At 33.0% G+C, this 18718-nt stretch overlaps 1 protein-coding gene across 1 annotated transcript; it reads right to left on the reverse strand.

Annotated features, from left to right (window-relative positions):
* Positions 1-596: 596 nt before the first annotated feature.
* On the reverse strand, positions 597-18641 carry LOC132713431 (uncharacterized). The gene is made up of 16 exons (XM_060696027.1): positions 18387-18641; positions 16600-16834; positions 15437-16417; positions 13525-14909; positions 13161-13349; positions 12246-12762; positions 11936-12052; positions 11498-11802; positions 11145-11258; positions 10247-10403; positions 7779-7962; positions 5729-7347; positions 4513-5453; positions 3641-3974; positions 2852-3415; positions 597-2692 (listed from the first exon to the last, which is right to left on the reverse strand). Exons 1-16 carry the CDS (start codon positions 18639-18641, stop codon positions 2409-2411), a joined length of 8181 nt encoding a protein of 2726 aa, XP_060552010.1. The 3' UTR covers positions 597-2408.
* Between the last annotated feature and the right edge of the window lie 77 nt (positions 18642-18718).

Raw genomic sequence — 18718 nt, forward strand, 5'->3', positions numbered from 1 at the left:
CATAGAATGCAAAGTAGATTTTCAATTGCTGTGGTATAATATAAATAACTGTCTCTTGCACACAAAAAAACAAGAATAAAGATCAACAAGGCAAAGGCAATGTTCACAGGACGCAGCCCCCGAAACACCCAAGCCACAACAGCAGGGCACCCAGAAAGCAAAACACAGTGAGTGGACACAGGGCGAAAAATACACAAAGTTTACCAATCGCCTGTTTAAGAGTTATTTATCAATTGTTTCTAGAGCGGTTTATATAAAATAATATCATGTTTTGTTTTAGATGTGTCTTTATTAAAATGAATTAAAATGGACTTGCATGAAATTATTTAATAGTTTTTTTAAAGTGTGTTATTGTTACTGATATTGAGTTTCTGTTGTACAACTCTCTTATACCTTTTTGGCCGTATATGTACATACGATAAATGTCGTATAGCAATCAAACTATGTACAGGAATAAAATGAAAACAACATAATGGCCATAGAAACACACGTCTTCGTCTAAGACTTACACTTACAAATTCAAGGTCTCTTAAGTGTGACCGAGTGGGTAGAAACGGCTCAGAATAATGGAACTAAAAAAAGTAAAAACGAAACTGTTTTAAATTGCTCTCTGATTATATTTACATTAATAATACAAATATACAAATTCCTTTGCACATTATATATACTATGCATGTACACACAGCATTAAAACAGGTAGGCTCTAGCACTCCTCCTTGACCATTTTAATACCTAACTGGAAGGTATATATCACGAAACCTCACGAATGTTACAAAAAAATGTCATTTGAAATACCTATCAAAAGGCATATACATATACAGTAGATATTACAGTAAAACAAACTATTGCTGTAAGTGTTTTCGATATGTGACACACACGCAATAAAAATGAAAATATATATGTGGACGGATTGAATCTAACAGAACACCAATTGAGATAAGAATGAAAACAAAGAAGAAGAAAACAACTATTAAGAGTCAAAAAATTCAGTATCAAATTGATTGTCTTCCAGAAATACAATTATTATTATAAGTGGCTTAAATAATCATAAAAACAAACACTGGGAAATTAAAAATTACTGTTATTGGACGGAAAAGAAAACTTTTATATGAGCTATATGCATATTGACATTCTTATAATAAACACCATCTATCCTTTATCAATCATTATCACTATTAAAATTACACGCCTCAGGTCATGATTAACGAATATATTTTAAAGAAGACATACTTTAATAAATGCGAACGCATTCAAATGTTCACAAAACTATGTCTGAATATATTACACTATTTCCATCCGTTTTCAAAGAATACAAGAACTATGTTTGCATATCTTTAAGTTATTGATGACTGTTTTTTACGGCATGAAGTTTCTTATAAAAACTGTGTTGAATTAAATTGTTTACAATACTGTATAAATTGGATATTTATGCGTCACAAAAATTTTGCGAATTTCAAAAAGTGGACTTTTTGCGTGCGGAAATATTTGCGAAAATATGATTTCTTGAATTTTATTCAGTTTTTGAGATATCATTAATAAAGCAGATACATGAAAAATATGCCGTTATCGCTCTATTCACTTGTTAAATACCTTTATTATTTATTTATTTGTTTATAATATACATTATTTGTTTGATAAAGGACCTGTTCAATGTGTTCACACATTTCTTTGTCAGATTTTGAAATATTCTTTTGTTATATGAATAACTTATTGTGATATTAACACATATATTGTTTCATTAAAACATTTGGAATATGTTAATACCAAACTTAAGCAAACAAGCAATGAGAAAAATTAACCTCAGTACCTGAACAGTCAAACTTATTCATGTAAGATGCTGTATGAAATTTTGAAATATTCTTTTGTTATATGAATAACTTATTGGGATATTAACACATATATTGTTTCATTAAAACATTTGGGATATGTTAATACCAAACTTAAACAAACAAGCAATGAGAAAAATAAACCTCAGTACCAGTCAAACTTATTCATGTAAGATGCTGTATGAAAAAGTGTTATCAAATGAGAGAAGAAGGTTTGCTTAAAAAAGAAATAATGTTTGCGTGATCAAATATTTGCGAATACTTTTTAATCGCAAAAATCGCAAATATTTCCACGTCGCAAAATTAACCACTAATACAGTTTATTATATTAATCATTAAAAATATTCCAAAATTATGTTGAAAATACAGCGCATTAATATGACATATTTTTTACCCTAAGTAAGGTATGTGATTTGAAAAAGGACATTTAAGAACTGCACAGTATTTTACAGACCATTTATACATAAATTCAAACAACCAGTCGGAAACTATTTACAAACATGCTTATAATGTTAAGATTTTTTAAAAGTATTATTAACGTATGGATTGAACGCGTTTTGTTTCTAATTGTTTCCATTTAACTTACAGTTTATAGTTATAGTGGTAAAGGGTAAATAACCCTGTCGAATATAAGCACCGGACGGAGATGAAAAGTTCCCGAATGTCAGGAGCAATAATTGTTGACTGCGGAACAATGACTTCATATTTATTCAGTTTGGTACTCTTCAATTCAAGGATATCTGAATAGCCAGATTTTGTTCCTACAGTGACATCGTATGTTACAGAGATATCGTCAACTAATTTAAACACACCATTCCAGTCGAAAACAACAAATTGGTTTCTTCTGGTAACTGACAAAGGTTTACCTGAAAATAAACAGTTTGTGTATTTCAAATACGGATTTAGTTTTTAGCGTTTTAAGTTTTCGACTTTACAAGCGAGAAAATTAAAGTATACATGTTTGAACTATTGTAGTATATATTTTGTTATAATCACCAGTTCCGTATATGAGTTCTAGAACATACCTGTAAGCTTAGGTTCTTCGTTATGAACGACCACATGTGAGATGACAGGGTTACTTGCATGTAGGGCATAATTGATAGCCCTTACTTCGGCTGTGTACATCATTCCAGAATGTAGATCAACACCGTTTAATTCTGCAACTGTATGTTTCCCATTACGTTTCCAGTCAAGAATAGTATCATTCTGACATACAAGTCGATATTCATAATAATCGATGCCTGTCATGTCCTCAAATCCTATCCATTCGAATTTAAGACGGGAACGGTCAGTCTGTATGAATGGTATGTTGCCGGAAATAGCCGTCGTGTTGTTGTTTCCACGATATCCATCGTGAACGCTTTTGTCCGTAGAAATAAAATTAACAGCAGCAAGACTGCTGTCAGGAGCATCAATTGACACCGGTATTGTTTTGGAAACCTTTTCAGTAGCCAGTTCAACGTTGTTAATACATTTTACATGCACAAAGATAAGGTCGCCATGTTCTAAGTTTAACCCATTGAATAGACAAGTTTCGCTTGTATCAGATAATCTGTATCCTTCAACATATTCAAAGTCGAGGTGTTTTCCTGAATAAAAATGGATAAAAACAATTTTTATCAAAGCCAATTTCAATAGATTCATTTCATCCAAGAATCCTTAATCTACAAATAGATCATAGATACAAATTAACACGCACATGAACAATTCATTATATAATTTAAAATTAGGTCTAGGCGATGCATTTCAGTTTATTAAATCCTATTTTAATTAATTTTCCACTGGTTTAAATCTGCTGTTACCAAAAATATTACCTATACGACAAAGGCAGTATTTCACACCACTTTCTTTGTCTGTGACATCCCATTTTACTTGAAGTCGAAACGTTGTATTTGATTGACTGACTTTAAGAGAATTAGCTGTCAATTCATGTTGGATTTGTGATATCAAAGGCGGTGTTTTATCCATTGTTATCGGTGCTGACTTAAAAACTGATTTTAATCCAGCATGGTTTTCTGCCAGTACAGTACCATATATTTTAGCGCCATTCTGAACGTCCACGTCGACATATCTGCTTGAATCCACATGTACAACTGTTAATGGTTTTATCTGAAAACCACCTGGAGAGGTTCCGAGTCCTAACTGAACCTTAAAATAGTAGGTATGATTTTATAATAACAAACCGTACACCATAATAATATCTAAAATGCTGCAATCGCTATCATTAATGTGATTGTAATATTTAGATAATGAATGATAAATGCATACGGGGGGAGTTTTTATAGTCGTTGTTTTGTTGTTTTCAAACAACTTCTCCCTAATCTCATGGGTTCGAAACCTGCTAGCGATTATGGATTCTTTTATTTGAAAGAAATATCCAGTTACCTTAACAAACGTCGGTGATTTTACTCCGTTACGAGATCTTCCTCCGCAAATAAATCTAGAAAGTTGTGATATGGCCATTTCAGTATTGGTGACACTTAATAAAAGCTATATAAATGAATTGAATCTTTTCTTTCCTTTTTTTAGATATTTTAAAATTCTTACAAAACTACAGTTTGCAATCCTCGCATAAATACAAACTAAAAATCTTACTCATTTGTATATAAATTTCGCCTTATATGATAACCTTTTCATCAAAGAATCGAATGTCATATTTTTGAATATTAAACATATTAACAGATACCTTGTAAAGTGAACTGTCTTCATCTAAAATCTTTATGTCCACCAATAATTTTGATGAACCAATTTGCCTGACTGTTAACCCTTTACCGTTCCCCCTTTTATCTAAGATACACTTGGACAATTTAATATCAATCGAGAAGTTGGTTTCCGATGCCAAGGCTTCAAGTCCAGATATTTCAAATAGAACAATCCCAAAATAATTTGATATAAAGTCATGTTGGAATTCAACCGTGTTATTGTTATTTATAGTTACTGGCAACTTAATGAGATTTCTTCCAAATGATATTATTGGTTTAATTGATCTTGAAGAACCTGTTAGAATTCCTTTCAAAATGTAATTTCTATTGCTGCTCATATTTCCGCTGAACGATATTGTACCGTTTGTAGATGGTATTTTCTCATGTAGTAAAATTCTTTGGTTTTGATATTGGTCACATTCGAATGATCTTGGCGCCGTTTCATCAATTAATTTTGGTTTTGAAGATACCGCATCTGTTGAATGTCCTGCCTTATCTACAGCCTTTACAAGGCCCTTATATAACTTTCCGTGTTGAAGATCAATATCGTGAAAGACATGCTTATTTTTCAGTTTAACATCTAAAAATGTTACATTTGTGTAATTAGTAACAGAATTGTCAACAACTGCAACAAAATAGGACTGAACGCCAGACTGACGATCAACAAAACCGTGCCAAGATATACCAAAAGATGTTTTTGATGATTGGAAAACAGAATCTAAATGATTGTCTGTGTTGAAGACTACACCTGTAACTGGTGTATCCATATCTATGAGGAATCCATCCGAACATAATGTTGTATGCAAACCAACGCTGTTGTAAGCTGTGACGGTAAAGTAGTAATGGGTTCCATGAGAAAGCTTTGGATTCGATACTGTAATATTGGTTGCAAGTCCAACATTTTTCACTTCGTATATGTCGCTCCCTAAAACATTTCCAAAATATTTCAAAATAATAGTTAAAGTATGTACGCTGAATTAAACAATCGGAAAATACTTGAGACGCGTTACGTTGATAAACTTACCGAAAAGACATGTTTCGAACGTTCTCGTACATATTTTATTCTTTACATTTTTTTTAAAGATTACTGTATAACATTTGCTTAATGATGAAGTATTTGTCATCAAAAATATCACTTTTACTATAATGTTGGATGGCACATCAAAAATATTTAAACAAATAATTATTATTTATACAAACCGTTTATTGTGGTTCCCAATGAAACTGTATAATAGATTATTTTCCCCTGTGAATCGGCAAAAACTTTATCCCAACAAGCAGTCATTGAATCCATCCAGTCAATTACATCAAAATCAAATAAACATGTTCCATCTGAATCTTTGATATTCTTCCCTTTTGCATGGTGGGGCGGTGTGTGGTCAATGCGGATCGGTGGAGAAACAAAAACCGCAAATGTATTCCAAGTATACCAAGCCCTGACATAAACTTGGTAGTCAATGTCATGCTGAAGACCCGAGCTTGTGGATACACAGTAAACTGTTTCTACCTGTTTTCCAACATCTTTCCACGGTGTCTCAGATTTTAAGTCTAATATTCCTACACCAACAGGTTCATTCATGATACCCATGCTCCACTCGTATCTTTGAATCATACTATCGTCACCCTGTGGTATCCAATGAGCAGACAGGCAAGCTGATGACTCCGTAATGTCCCGACGGTTACTGTTAAGTCCACCAAAGACATCTATCTCTGGATAATTAAAACTTATCACGTCAGTTTTGTTCAGATTTGTACATTTTTGATTAATTTGAACATCTACGCACGGGCTGCCAAGAACTGCGCATGTGCAATCTTTGTTACAGTAGTGTATGTCGCACGAATGTTTTTGAATTTCTAACACACCGGACATGTTTTTAGAAATTCCTTTGTTTGACACTAGTACACTAACAGTAATTCTTGCAACAGAACTATTCAGACCAGCTTTATTCCTCGCCCATATAGTAAGTATCAAGGACTCGTCTTCTCTAAGCGAATCGCTGAGAACGATTGTAGTATTCTTTACATCTAAATCATTTTTTGCATCTCTAGCTATAGTTCCACCGGAAAGCTCATCCCCACTATAACTTCGACTAACCGTTAAGTAATACGCATCTATAGCTGATTCTGCATCAACAAAGCCATACCATGTTATCATAATTTTAGATCTGGCCTGACTTGATGCATCAATAAAATTACGCCATGTCATTGGTGGCTTGAAACCTCCTTGGTGAGGTGGAGAAGAATCTATAAGTAGATTTTCTGATTGGCTTGTCGTGCAAAGTTCAGCAGAGTTACAGCTTGTAATGAGAACGAAATACTTATCTCCGTTATGAAGCCAATTTGTCTCATTAAGACCTATTGTCAATGAATCAACATTACCTAAATGCATATGCTCTACAGGTGTATGTCCTTCGTGATGAGTTTTCAATGTGATTATGTGAAAGGCAATTTTACTTTCATCATCAATAAATTTCCAGGTAATTTTTAACACAGATCTATCCCATTGGGCCTCTAATCCTGCCATGCCATCGGTATTAAATGTCGGTTTTTCTATTATCACAGGCGGTGTATTATCAATTGTAAAGGAATCTGAGACGGTTGTAACGCTCAATCCAACTCTGTTAAAAGCTTTCACAGATGCATAATATGAGTCGCCATGTGTTAGATTTAATCCAGTCTTAATAATGCTAGACTCGAGTAAGCAAGGTTGAAATGATAACGCATCGCATAATAAAGGCTTAGTTCCTAGGCAATACTCATAATGATCTATACCTGACTGTGGGTCTTCATAACCAACCCATCGGATATGCACGGATTTTCTGCAAAAGAGTTCTAAATAGATTTTAAAAAAATATGACAATTTACTAAAAGTATTATGTACCTTCTAAAACTTGTAATGCAGAGGTCTAATCTTTTTTTAAAAAAAACAACCGATCGTCCAGTTCGCCAAACAGGGCAGAATATTTATAATGTTTCATGTTTTATTTGTGTGACAGTGTTTTTTTGCATGCTTATATTTAGGCCCTTATGTATCCTTTATTCAGACTTCAACAGTAATGCATAGTAGCTACATGTAATTATAGTTTATTTGTTGTTATACATTCCTAGAAAATTAGGATTTTATTTTAAATGTCATTCGTATTCGTGTAAAAATACTTTAAAATCAGTATATGTTTTAAGGAAACAATAAAAATTAGGTAATTCATAAGAAGCGTTATTGTTTCATTTAAACTATTTTTAGGATCGTTACCCTGTCGGAACGTATTTTTGATGCTGTATCCCGTTGCCAACTTTGACAATACCATGTATAGGAGGTGAGTTATCCAGTAAAATACCATCTGACGAGACTGACTGACACAGTTTTGCACCATTGCATGCTTCTACCGTAAGAAAATACTTTTTCCCAACTTCGTATGTACCATTCCATATAATATCTAACAAATAAAATGCATTTTAACAATTTAAAAAAATCACCGAAAAAAAAATATTTGGAAGAAAAAACTTTATATTTCTTCATTATTATAGTTAAAAATATTCCTTAAAACGTCAAACACGGAATTAAAACTAGAAATGTGTCCATAGGACACGGATGCCCCCACACGCCACTGTTCTGTCAATCTTATGACTCTAGGTCAAATATTTTTTGGACTACATGTGCCACAAGTTGAAAACTAAAAATCAACAAAGGGGCCAATAATTCTGTTAAATTTGGTCGCAGCAAAAATTCCTTCCTTTACTACCATCTACACATTAATGTTATGCATCCCTGGAAGTTTAAGCAAAATCTGCCATCCGGTTTAAGAGGAGTTGCGTTCACAAAATTTCTACATAGTATATAGTGAAAAAATCAACAAAGGGCCATACTTCTGTTAAATTTGGTCGCAGCAAAAATTCCTCCCTTATCTACCATCTACACATTAAGGTTGTTCATCCCTGGAAGTTTAAGCAAAATCTGCCATCCGGTTTAAGAGGAGTTGCGTTCACAAGATTTCGGGACGTATGGACGGACGGACGGACAGACGTTAGGACGGACACTCGGACGGACAAGTGCAACGCTATATGCTCCCACTCTGTGGGGGGAATAAAAAAAAGATGTAGGCTAGACTCGTTTGACCCCGGTCACTATTCTAAAGAAAAAGTGACACTTTTTCTATTACATACACCCTCTGAAGAAAAAAAGAAAACCTGAACAAAACAGATTCTATCTAACCGATCTCAAAGTGATTAGTAACTTCTAGAAACTGGAAGCCGCTCTTGTCCTAAAATTAGTCGTGCATTTTCTTTTATTTTTTGTGGCAATGACCTTTCCATCGACCTGCGTCCTAGTCTTATAAGTATTTTTTTTCTTCAGAAATATATGCAAACATAAACATCCACGGCTTCTCTAGAAATATTTTTATGGATTCAGATATAAGGCCCCTCTTCTCATGTGTATTATTAAACTCTAATTTTATAAATTTTATCATACAAAACATATGACCTGTTTTGTTGCACAGGTTGAATGAGAAGTTTTACAAATTAACAACAAGAAGTCATTTTGTTTTCCTTCTTTTCTAGTAATTTAAACAAACAACTTTTATAGAGGTCTACTAGAAAATGCTATATGCAGCCAAATAAAAGAGCATAGTATTTATCAATCAAAATATAGATGTGTTTTCCAATATCTTAGTCTACTTAAGGCAAGTGACATCCGACGCCGGACCAATTTTGACCTGAGGGTCATGATAAATACAACGTTTGTAAAAATTTACACATTTATGCTATATGCCAAATATCTAATTTCAGGGCTATGTAGATTCACACAATAAGACTTAAGTTGTTTTGCTATTTAAGTTTAAATAAACAAAGTTACCCTTGGCGGACCAATATTTAACCTTATTGGCATGATTAATATCAGTTTTTGCAGAAGTTCACACATTTATGCAGTATGCTAAATATCTTAGCTCTTAGCTTTGATGTTTTACAAATAACTATGAAATGTATTTTTTTTCTAAACGAGACGATATCAATTAAATGACCCCAGGGAAAGGGCCAATATTGACCCAAGAGTCATGATTCATTCCAGTTTTGTATAGGCCAACACTACCTGGCAATGCTTTATGTCAAATTACTAAACTCTTGGCATTGCATTTAACCAAAATAAGACTTAAATGTGTTTTTCTATGCAAAACAATATTACCTAAGTGACTTATATTGACCCAAGGGTCTATTAGTCATTTTGTGGTCCACAAAGTTATGTTACATGCCAAATATCTAAGGTCAGGGTATCATAGTTTCACATAATAAGTATCAGATATATATTTTTTCAATATAAATCTATATAAATTATAAATCTATATAAATCAAATGACCCCTGTGACGGGGCAAATAAACCAAGGCGTCAATCATCTTCTTTCAAAGATATAGACCGGGGATCATAATTATTCGGGGGTTGCTTTACTTTGTTACGAAAACTCTGACATAATCCAGGCATGAAAGCATTCAAAGTCTCAAATGGGATTTAAAACCTTTGCGACGAGGGGCATGTGATTTGAAGTTAGCAATCTAAAATTGGTCACCGACGTCCATTTAAGTTCAACAAATGACTGTTACGTAAAACTAAATACACTTCATACGACGTGACCTGGAATAAACAGCTTACCCTAACATATACCACCCGTGTTTTTGTTGCATAGGTTTCTACAGTCAGGAACAAACTTAAACACAACTATTTCAAACCTGTGTGAAGACCGACGTCCATCATTTCTTCAACATCATCCTGGTATCGTTTGGTACCAAGACCAACTCTATAAAAGTTAACACCACTATGTGGGTCGTTGAAACCTTTCCAGTGACCTTGAATATATCCTAGTTCCTTTTGAAAATCTCGGTCTTTCTAAAACATAATATTTCTACACGCATAATAGCACGCTTGTTCATTATAAAAGTTTTTATTACCAATAGTATGGTTCATTGCATTTGTGAAGTCAAACATTTTAAACAACTTCTAAAAAGTTTCATATTTATTTTTTTTAAACTAGTTTGATTAACGTGATCATATATAAGGCTAAACCGAGTACTTTATCATTTGATAAATTCAGAATAAAAAGTCACGACTGACTCATTAATCAAACAAACAAAAAAGCCTTGAAAATACGTGCACAATAATAATCTTAAAGGTCAGTGACGCTTAAGAATTGTAAAACGATTTACAAAATGTACATTTTATCTATGTTTATACATGTTTTATATGTCTTCATTTTTTGAAGGAAGGTATGATGGTTTAAACTAGTTGATTGGAATTGATCGCATGCTCAGCGAAAAACTATTCCCTACTCGGGATTCAAGTAAATATTTAGCAAGATAATTAGTGTTTTCTTGCTATCACAAGAAAGTACAATGGCCTCCAATTTTTTTCTAAATGTAAGGATAATACGATAAAAATAACATTTTTAACTGTAAACCGTTCATATTTTGGATTTGTGGTAACTAGAATATTACATTCGTGTAGATTCAATATTATGATTTTATTCAGCTCGTTCAATAAATTCACTATTACATCTACACTCATTTAATATCCTCTATATTTCACAAATAAGAAAAAGTAAATAAAAAATTGAATAGAAGAAAGACTTACGTAGAACAGCCTGTCTCCGTCTCCGTCAATAACGACTCCCCCTGTAGGAGCGGATCGATCAGGAATTATCACCACTGAAACGGATGTTGACGATAACCCTGCTCTATTCGTGGCCTGTATTATAAAATAAATGCATGCAATTACTATATATGAATTTTTATTTGAGTGCTTTTTTGAAACATTCACAAAATCATATTGAAATATTGAAATAAGCCAATTATTTTTTTTAATTAATGTAAAAACAAATACTTTACAAAGATAATATAAGGTAAGTATTTGAGAGTTAAGCTATCATTTTACGTGTGTAAAAATAATTATTTTCATTATTATTTTTGTATTCAAGTACAGATTACCTTTGCTTTAATGAAATACTTATGTCCGTCATGCATGTTTTCCGGTAAGTCTACTTCGATATTGTCTGATAAAAACTTTGATCCTGTTTGAACATCTTCTAAGTATTCATCTGACCCAAATGCGACTTCAAAATATTCTATACCGCTTTGATCGTCAGAGAAACCAGTGAGACCTATTTCAACCGATTTTGAACTGATGTACTCAGAGTCTGCATTTATACTGATTTTGCCCGACACAGGTGGCGAACTGTCGACAGTCATCTCGTTTGAATATACGACACGTGAAAGTCCAGCATGGTCCGTTGCTATAAATTAACAAGTGTTTTGAGTTACTATTTTGTATATGGGAAAATATATGAAATTATTAAATTTAAGAAAATATAAAACACATTGCGGTAGTAGAATGTTGATATTATCATGACTGAGATATAAGATTACCTTTGACTGAAGCATATATAACATTTCCATCTATAACAGTAAAACTCCTTATCACCGCATGTTGTGTGTTTCCAACATCGATGTACTGTACAATGTCTTCGCTACCGGGTCTTTTTCCTGTGAGATAATAGCATTACCATACAATTATACAAAACTCAGTGATATTTATTCGATTTTGCAAATATCAAACTATTAGACTTGAATAAAGAAGTGATCAATTTATGAGATTTGTATGTGTAATTCCACTTAAAATGTTGTTTTTTTTATCTCAACTTAAGAAAAGTAATGCAAAGTAAAATGAATATCCTACCGACTGCACAAGAATAGAATTTTATTCTATCCACATAACCAAGTTGGGCTGTATCTACGTTATCATCGAAACCACTCCAGTAGATGTTCAGTTCCCCGCGTCTGGTTATAAACCCGCCAGAGTGTAATACAGTTACATGTCCACCAAACGGTGGAGTGTCATCAATAATGAAACCATTACTACAAACACGAATCTCGGAGAACATTTCTGTGAATAATTCACGCGAAACGGAGCTTGCATTTGAATACGCGCATGTGTAATAAAAAGTATTTTTCTCAATTACTTTTTTGTCAAACAAAACAAATCCGTTTTGTGTTTGTGTTGTAAAGACACAATCAGAATCCTTTTCACATTGATTAAAATCCGGAACGTGCTTGTGTTTCATCAGGAACCAGTTTACTTTTCTTTCTGTTGCATACATAATTATCCCTACAACTGAGGTATTCGTATTCCCAAAGTCCATTTCTGAATTGTGCAATACTGCATTATTGCTTCCTATGTTTGAACTATGTATCATCTAAGTGAAATAAAAATAAATTGCTTAAGCTTTTTATACAGATACTGCTTATCTTATAATTCGTAAATTGGTGGGGGAATATACCAAATTGCTTTATTTTTTATGTAAATGTGGTAACAATATGATAGACAAGATCAACAAGGAAATGGATCGTTTAACGAACATCTGATCAATCGCATGATAGGGGTAAATTTAAAAGAATTATATCTTGAAACACTCTTGTGTTAGATTAGAAAAATAATGAAGAAATGATTGGAAAGTCTCATGCAATCATCTTAAAAATATAGAGAAGAATGACTTGAGATGTATCGAAAAGAATGATTTTAGGAAGATAATATTTTCAAAATGAACTTGAGTATTCAAAACAGATAACTCTATTGTACAAATTAAAGAGTTACCTCTTTGATTATTTTCCATGACGGCAATGATGAATCTATGTCATATAAAGTATTTGTATCGAATTCAGCTTCCACAACAACTGAAGCTGTCTTACAGATTGTTTTGGTGTTTCCAGCTGTAGAAAATGCTCTTACACAGAGGTATAGTGTAGAATGCCTGAGAACGGGTACTTTTATACACATAGATACCTAAATATAAGGGGAAAATCAATTATGCAGTTAAAATGTTTAAGTTTCAAACTAAAATTGAAGACACATAATTGTACAAATATGAAAAAGAATAATATATATTTCATTATTTAAGTCATGTGTTAGAAATTATATAAACCAAATTAACCCAACAGTTTTTTGTAACAATTCTTACCTTGTAAACCGAATCTCCGTTGTTAGATACAGTTCTCCATATCGCCAGAACATCATTTGCTTCTTTATCTTTGCTAATTGACCACTGATACACTAAAATATTACTCTTTGCTCGGAACATTTCCCACTCAAGATTAATACCAATACACGATTTTTTATTGCTCAGCTCCAGGTTAAATGACCTTATTCGTCCGGCTTCTATTGATTGTTCTATTTTAAATGTCTTGGAAACAATTTGGGCGATACATCTATTTGAAGTACATATCCTTATAAGTATGGCGTATTCACTACTCTGGGAAAGTGAATGAGTATGAATGACATGCGATGAGTTTCTATCTGCATTTGTCCAATCCGTAATAACTTTGTAAAGTTGTGTGTTCTGCAAAGCGTCACTTAGTTTGCTTAAAGCTATTTTATATCTTAAATGGCGGAGAATAGAGGTGTTTTCGTGGGATTTCCATGAAACGGGAAATGTATTTGTTTCTTTCATAAACCTTTTCCAATCATCGGAATTGTGATACGTTTCGACAGATATGTTTCGCAACGGCTCATTATAAATTGCTATGCATGGCTTCTCTTCGACTGATACAATAATAGTTTCTACTTTCATGCTGCTATTGAAGTATTCAATGCCGTCTATAAACATATATTGATTCACTTTTACGAAAGTATTTCTATTCACGCCATTTATAATAAGAGTGGATTTTTGCCCAAGCTCGAGATTTCTGGAAGCACAGAAGTTTGCTTGCGATGAATTTTGTGGCAATTGTGGAATCCATTCCGTATTGAATAAGGCTACCCCAATGCAAATTTTAAAATTTTCCGTTAAATTTGTTTCATTTAAAATGGTGACTCCATTTGAGCTAGAAATAGTTTCTCCACCAGAGCAAGTAGCTCTCAATAGAATAAAGTACTTTATATTGAAGACAATTGCCCTAGATTGAATGCATGCAACATTTGAACCATTTGTGGCCTGATATGGGATAACATTTGTAGTCACGTTATTTGTTCCTACACCGATTTCTATAGCAACATGTTCGTGGTGTGCAAAGCCATTCCATTCAGTACAAAGTTTATTTGTAGTAAAATGAACATCCACGTCCCTTATATGCGTTCTCGTATGACCAAAAGGGTCAACATCTTTAACTATCGCATAGCCTGGTGGATATCGTGAAGGGATCCTAAATGGTTCTGTTACTTCTGTTGCAAAGTGTCCGGCATTGTTATATGCAAACACCTTTATTGTAAAATTTAATCCTGAATCTGTGTCCATCTTTTGCAACCTTTCTAAAGGATAAGTAATGCATCCTCCGGAAAAATTTGAACAAGAATTTTTATCTTCCAACCGCCATTCCAAAAATGGAGATACAACATTAGTATCATGAGCTGAAAAGAAACTGATAATTGGCAATTCGCCATCTATGTCAGGCATTATCAATATCAAAACTTTCTCTATATATGTTAAAATTCAATTGAATGAACAAAATAGATTTTTAAAAGACCTCATCTCTCGGAAGCAATCAAATCAACAAAAGTACATACTATGTTGATTAAGTTTGATCACGGAAAAAAGAAAAGTGCAATTTCTCTCACGTCAAGGCACTGGTTAAAATCACTCAATCTATTTAAATAGATATATTAGAATCAATTGTCACATGAGCCAGGTAAAATATACAATATCACTGACTAATTTAAATATATAAAAGTTTTTTTTTAAACTTTCTGTTTTAAAGTTTGGATTGATTACATTGTCCGACATTTAAAACAAGTACATGAAGTCTCATAGTTCAAGGATATTAAACATGACTAACTGCGATATTTATGCAATTTTACTTATAAAATCATGAATAGCCTAAAATTTTAACAGTAGATAAGTCTGTAAGGATCTGAAGAAAAAGTCAAATAACTCATACCTATTTGAAAAAAGATTTGATTGACTTGATCGCTTTGCTCAGGATCGTAAACTGTACTTTTGTCCCAGCCAATTGTTATTAAATGTGTTCCCAAGCGAATAGTTGGTTTAGTATTGAAAATCGGAGGTGTTTCATCAATAAGGATGGGACCTAATACTGTAATTGTTTCCGTCTTTGCTTTGTTTACTGCTTTTATATATGCGTAAAATAAAATTCCAGACCCTACACCGGTGTGTCCGATTTTGAAATTTCTCTTTCCATTGGTAGATTTGTAATCAACAATAGAGGCTGATGTCTTATTACCAGATTTTAGACCAAGTCCGACGTAATAATCTTCAATTTGACTACCGTTTTCTTTTATATCCCACAAAATCTCAATATGGTCAGTAGGAAGGTAGATCACATTGTCGGTATCGTACATAGGAAGATGTTTGCACAAATATTCACTTACATTTGTGTCATTGTTGTATCTTTTTTTGATAGGAAGGACATTGAATATATCTAACCCGGTACTATCTTCCTTACATCGTTGGTTGCAAAGAGTGGTATTTGGTAAAATCATTTTCTTCAAATCAGATTTTAAGTGCCAAGCATAACCCCTCGTACAAAATAAAGACTCTGACCATTTTCCATGCTGCAATCGTACATTTTGGACATCTGGAGGCGTGTCATCTCGTGTTATACCATCGGAACAAGCAACTTCTGATGCGTCCATGGCATTATTTATCGCAATGATATTTACATATTTCTTTCCTGTAAAATGCGCATTTATTCGTGTTGTAGATTCGGTATAAGGTACTTTAATGTATTCGCTTATGTTTTGGTGTCCATCATTTGTTAAGAGTTTCTCCTTTGTTACACATGTGTCCGATAATTTAATTCTGTATTCTTTAATGCCGCTCTCATGATCAATAAAACCATGCCAACGGATAACAAAAGACGTGTCACTAGTGTAGTCAATGTCTGGTGTACCAACAGGTCCTAGAAAACAAACATATACTTTTGCAACTGTATTACGGTTTGAAAGATATAGCACGGTTTTCTTATACAACTTTTATCACTTTTAACGTACCCTTTATTTATAACTGATTTTCATAAAACTTTTATATTGTTATTATTTTTTAATAAGATTTAAAGTGAAACAAAATTTAAGAATGTTATACCTTCATAAACCACGCCTTTTTCTGGTGGTGAATTGTCAACAAGAATGTCCATGTGTTCTATGTTTGATAAACCTGCGTTGTTTGTCACTTTGACAGTGAAAAAGTAATTCCGATTGTGATTTCCTATATTCGTATTGTTCTTAACAAGTATATTCAATGGTATATTGTAAGCGAAAATCTCACAACTGCCAATTTGAGGACAATAGCATTTTTCTAAGGTCTTGGTACAGCTTTCCTGAATCGATAAAAAAGAGATATAATATTTTCTTACAATTGACACAAACATATGCCGTTCCTTTTAAGAAACTATAGCTTATTAGGCAGTCAGCTTTACGAGTTCAATTTCTTAATTCATTATATACGGTCAAGTTCTTTTCCTGTCGGCAATATTTTCTTTGTTTTACATACATGTTGTACATTTAACTTTTATTAGACACGTTCCGGTTTAACCGGGGGACTTTACGTTTACCCTCTGTCTGTCTGCCCGTCCGTCGATCCGTCTTTCTGTCCGTCTGTCAGTCCGTACGTCCAAAATAAATGGATCCCACAATAACGCAAAAAGTACTGAAAATATTTTTATGAAACTTGATTTGAGGATAGATGGCAGTCTTGAAATTATGCACATTTTTTTCTTTTTTTCCTGTGTTAAAAACTCTGGTTGCTTTGGCAACAAATAGACTGAAATGTGGCTTATTTAACACATAAACTGAATCCAGTGATAACGCAAGAAGTACTAAAATATTTTTTATGAAACTTGCAATATAAGTAGATAACAGTCTAGAGATTATGCACTACTTTTTCTGTTCTTCCTATGTGGAAAACTTGGTTGCTATGGCAACAAAAAGCTTTAAAATATGGCGAATATACACATAACCTGGATCCAGTGATACGCAAAAATTACTTAAAATAGTTTAATGGAACTTGAAATATGGGTAGTTGCTTTTCTGATGTTTATACACGTCTTTTTCTTTCTCTCTATGTTGCACAGTTTGGTTGCTATGGCAACAAATAACATATAATATAGTATATGACAAATATTGCAAATATAACAATAACTTTAAAAGTAGTGAAAGCATTTTATGAAACTTGAAATATGGATACATGGCAGTATGGAGATAATACGCATCATTTCAATCTTTACTAAAGAGCTGTCTTTCTCACCAAGCGTCGGCGACTTCGTCAAGATTTCTGATTTAAGTTTTTGCGCTTTCAATACAACTTCTTTATTTCTTAATATATGTTTCTGATCATCAACCACATCATATGTGACAAGGGTTACAAGTCTAGCTTTACTATTTCCCGAGTTCCCATATAACTTAGATTTTTTCTTTAACAATTGTTTTACTCTGATTTCTTCATCTTTTATAGTATTCACTTTAAACTCCGATAATATGACAAGAGTTATAAATCTACTGTCCATAAAGATTTACCCCCAGAGTGTATGTCAGTTTGTCTGTCAGTCTTTTTATCCTTGGAAAATTTGATCTCCTAATTTTATTACTACTAGTATACAGGGACACCTTACATCTTACTAAGATATAGAAAAACTATGAATTCAAAAGATTTAAGTTCAATTATGTCATTCATTCATTCAATGGCATAATATAATGACCAATGACTTTAGAATGTTGCTGGGGTTCTAACCGGTAGAGGACTTATGGATGGCTTGCAATACTATGATAATTGCTTGTCAATTTTTTTCTAAATGTTGGAAGTCATTTAGATACACATTATGTTTTATGCGCACGTAATAATCATATTTGTGAAAAACACATTTCTATAAATACCTTTTCAATGTGAACTGGACCATTCTTCTGAAAACCAAGAATTACACCAGAATCTAATATTCCAAATGTCCAGTCAATATTGAGTATTCCGCTGTGTGGATCTAATGCATCAAATGACAGATTCATTTTTGAAAGATCCATGTCGTTGTGTACAAATAAGCTTTTCACACCATTCTTCATAAGACCTACGTTGTTGATGTGTGGAGCAGTTCGATCGATATGTACCGTTCTGTTTTCGATATAGCTATTGTTCATAACATCTATGGCTTTGATATATAAGGTATACGTTTGGCCGTCTTTAAATGCTAAAGTTTCACAATAGCTTTGAGTTT

This window comes from Ruditapes philippinarum, unplaced genomic scaffold (assembly GCF_026571515.1).
Source record: "Ruditapes philippinarum isolate M1 unplaced genomic scaffold, ASM2657151v2 ctg332_1_1_1_1, whole genome shotgun sequence".
NCBI classification, from domain to species: Eukaryota; Metazoa; Mollusca; class Bivalvia; order Venerida; family Veneridae; genus Ruditapes; species Ruditapes philippinarum.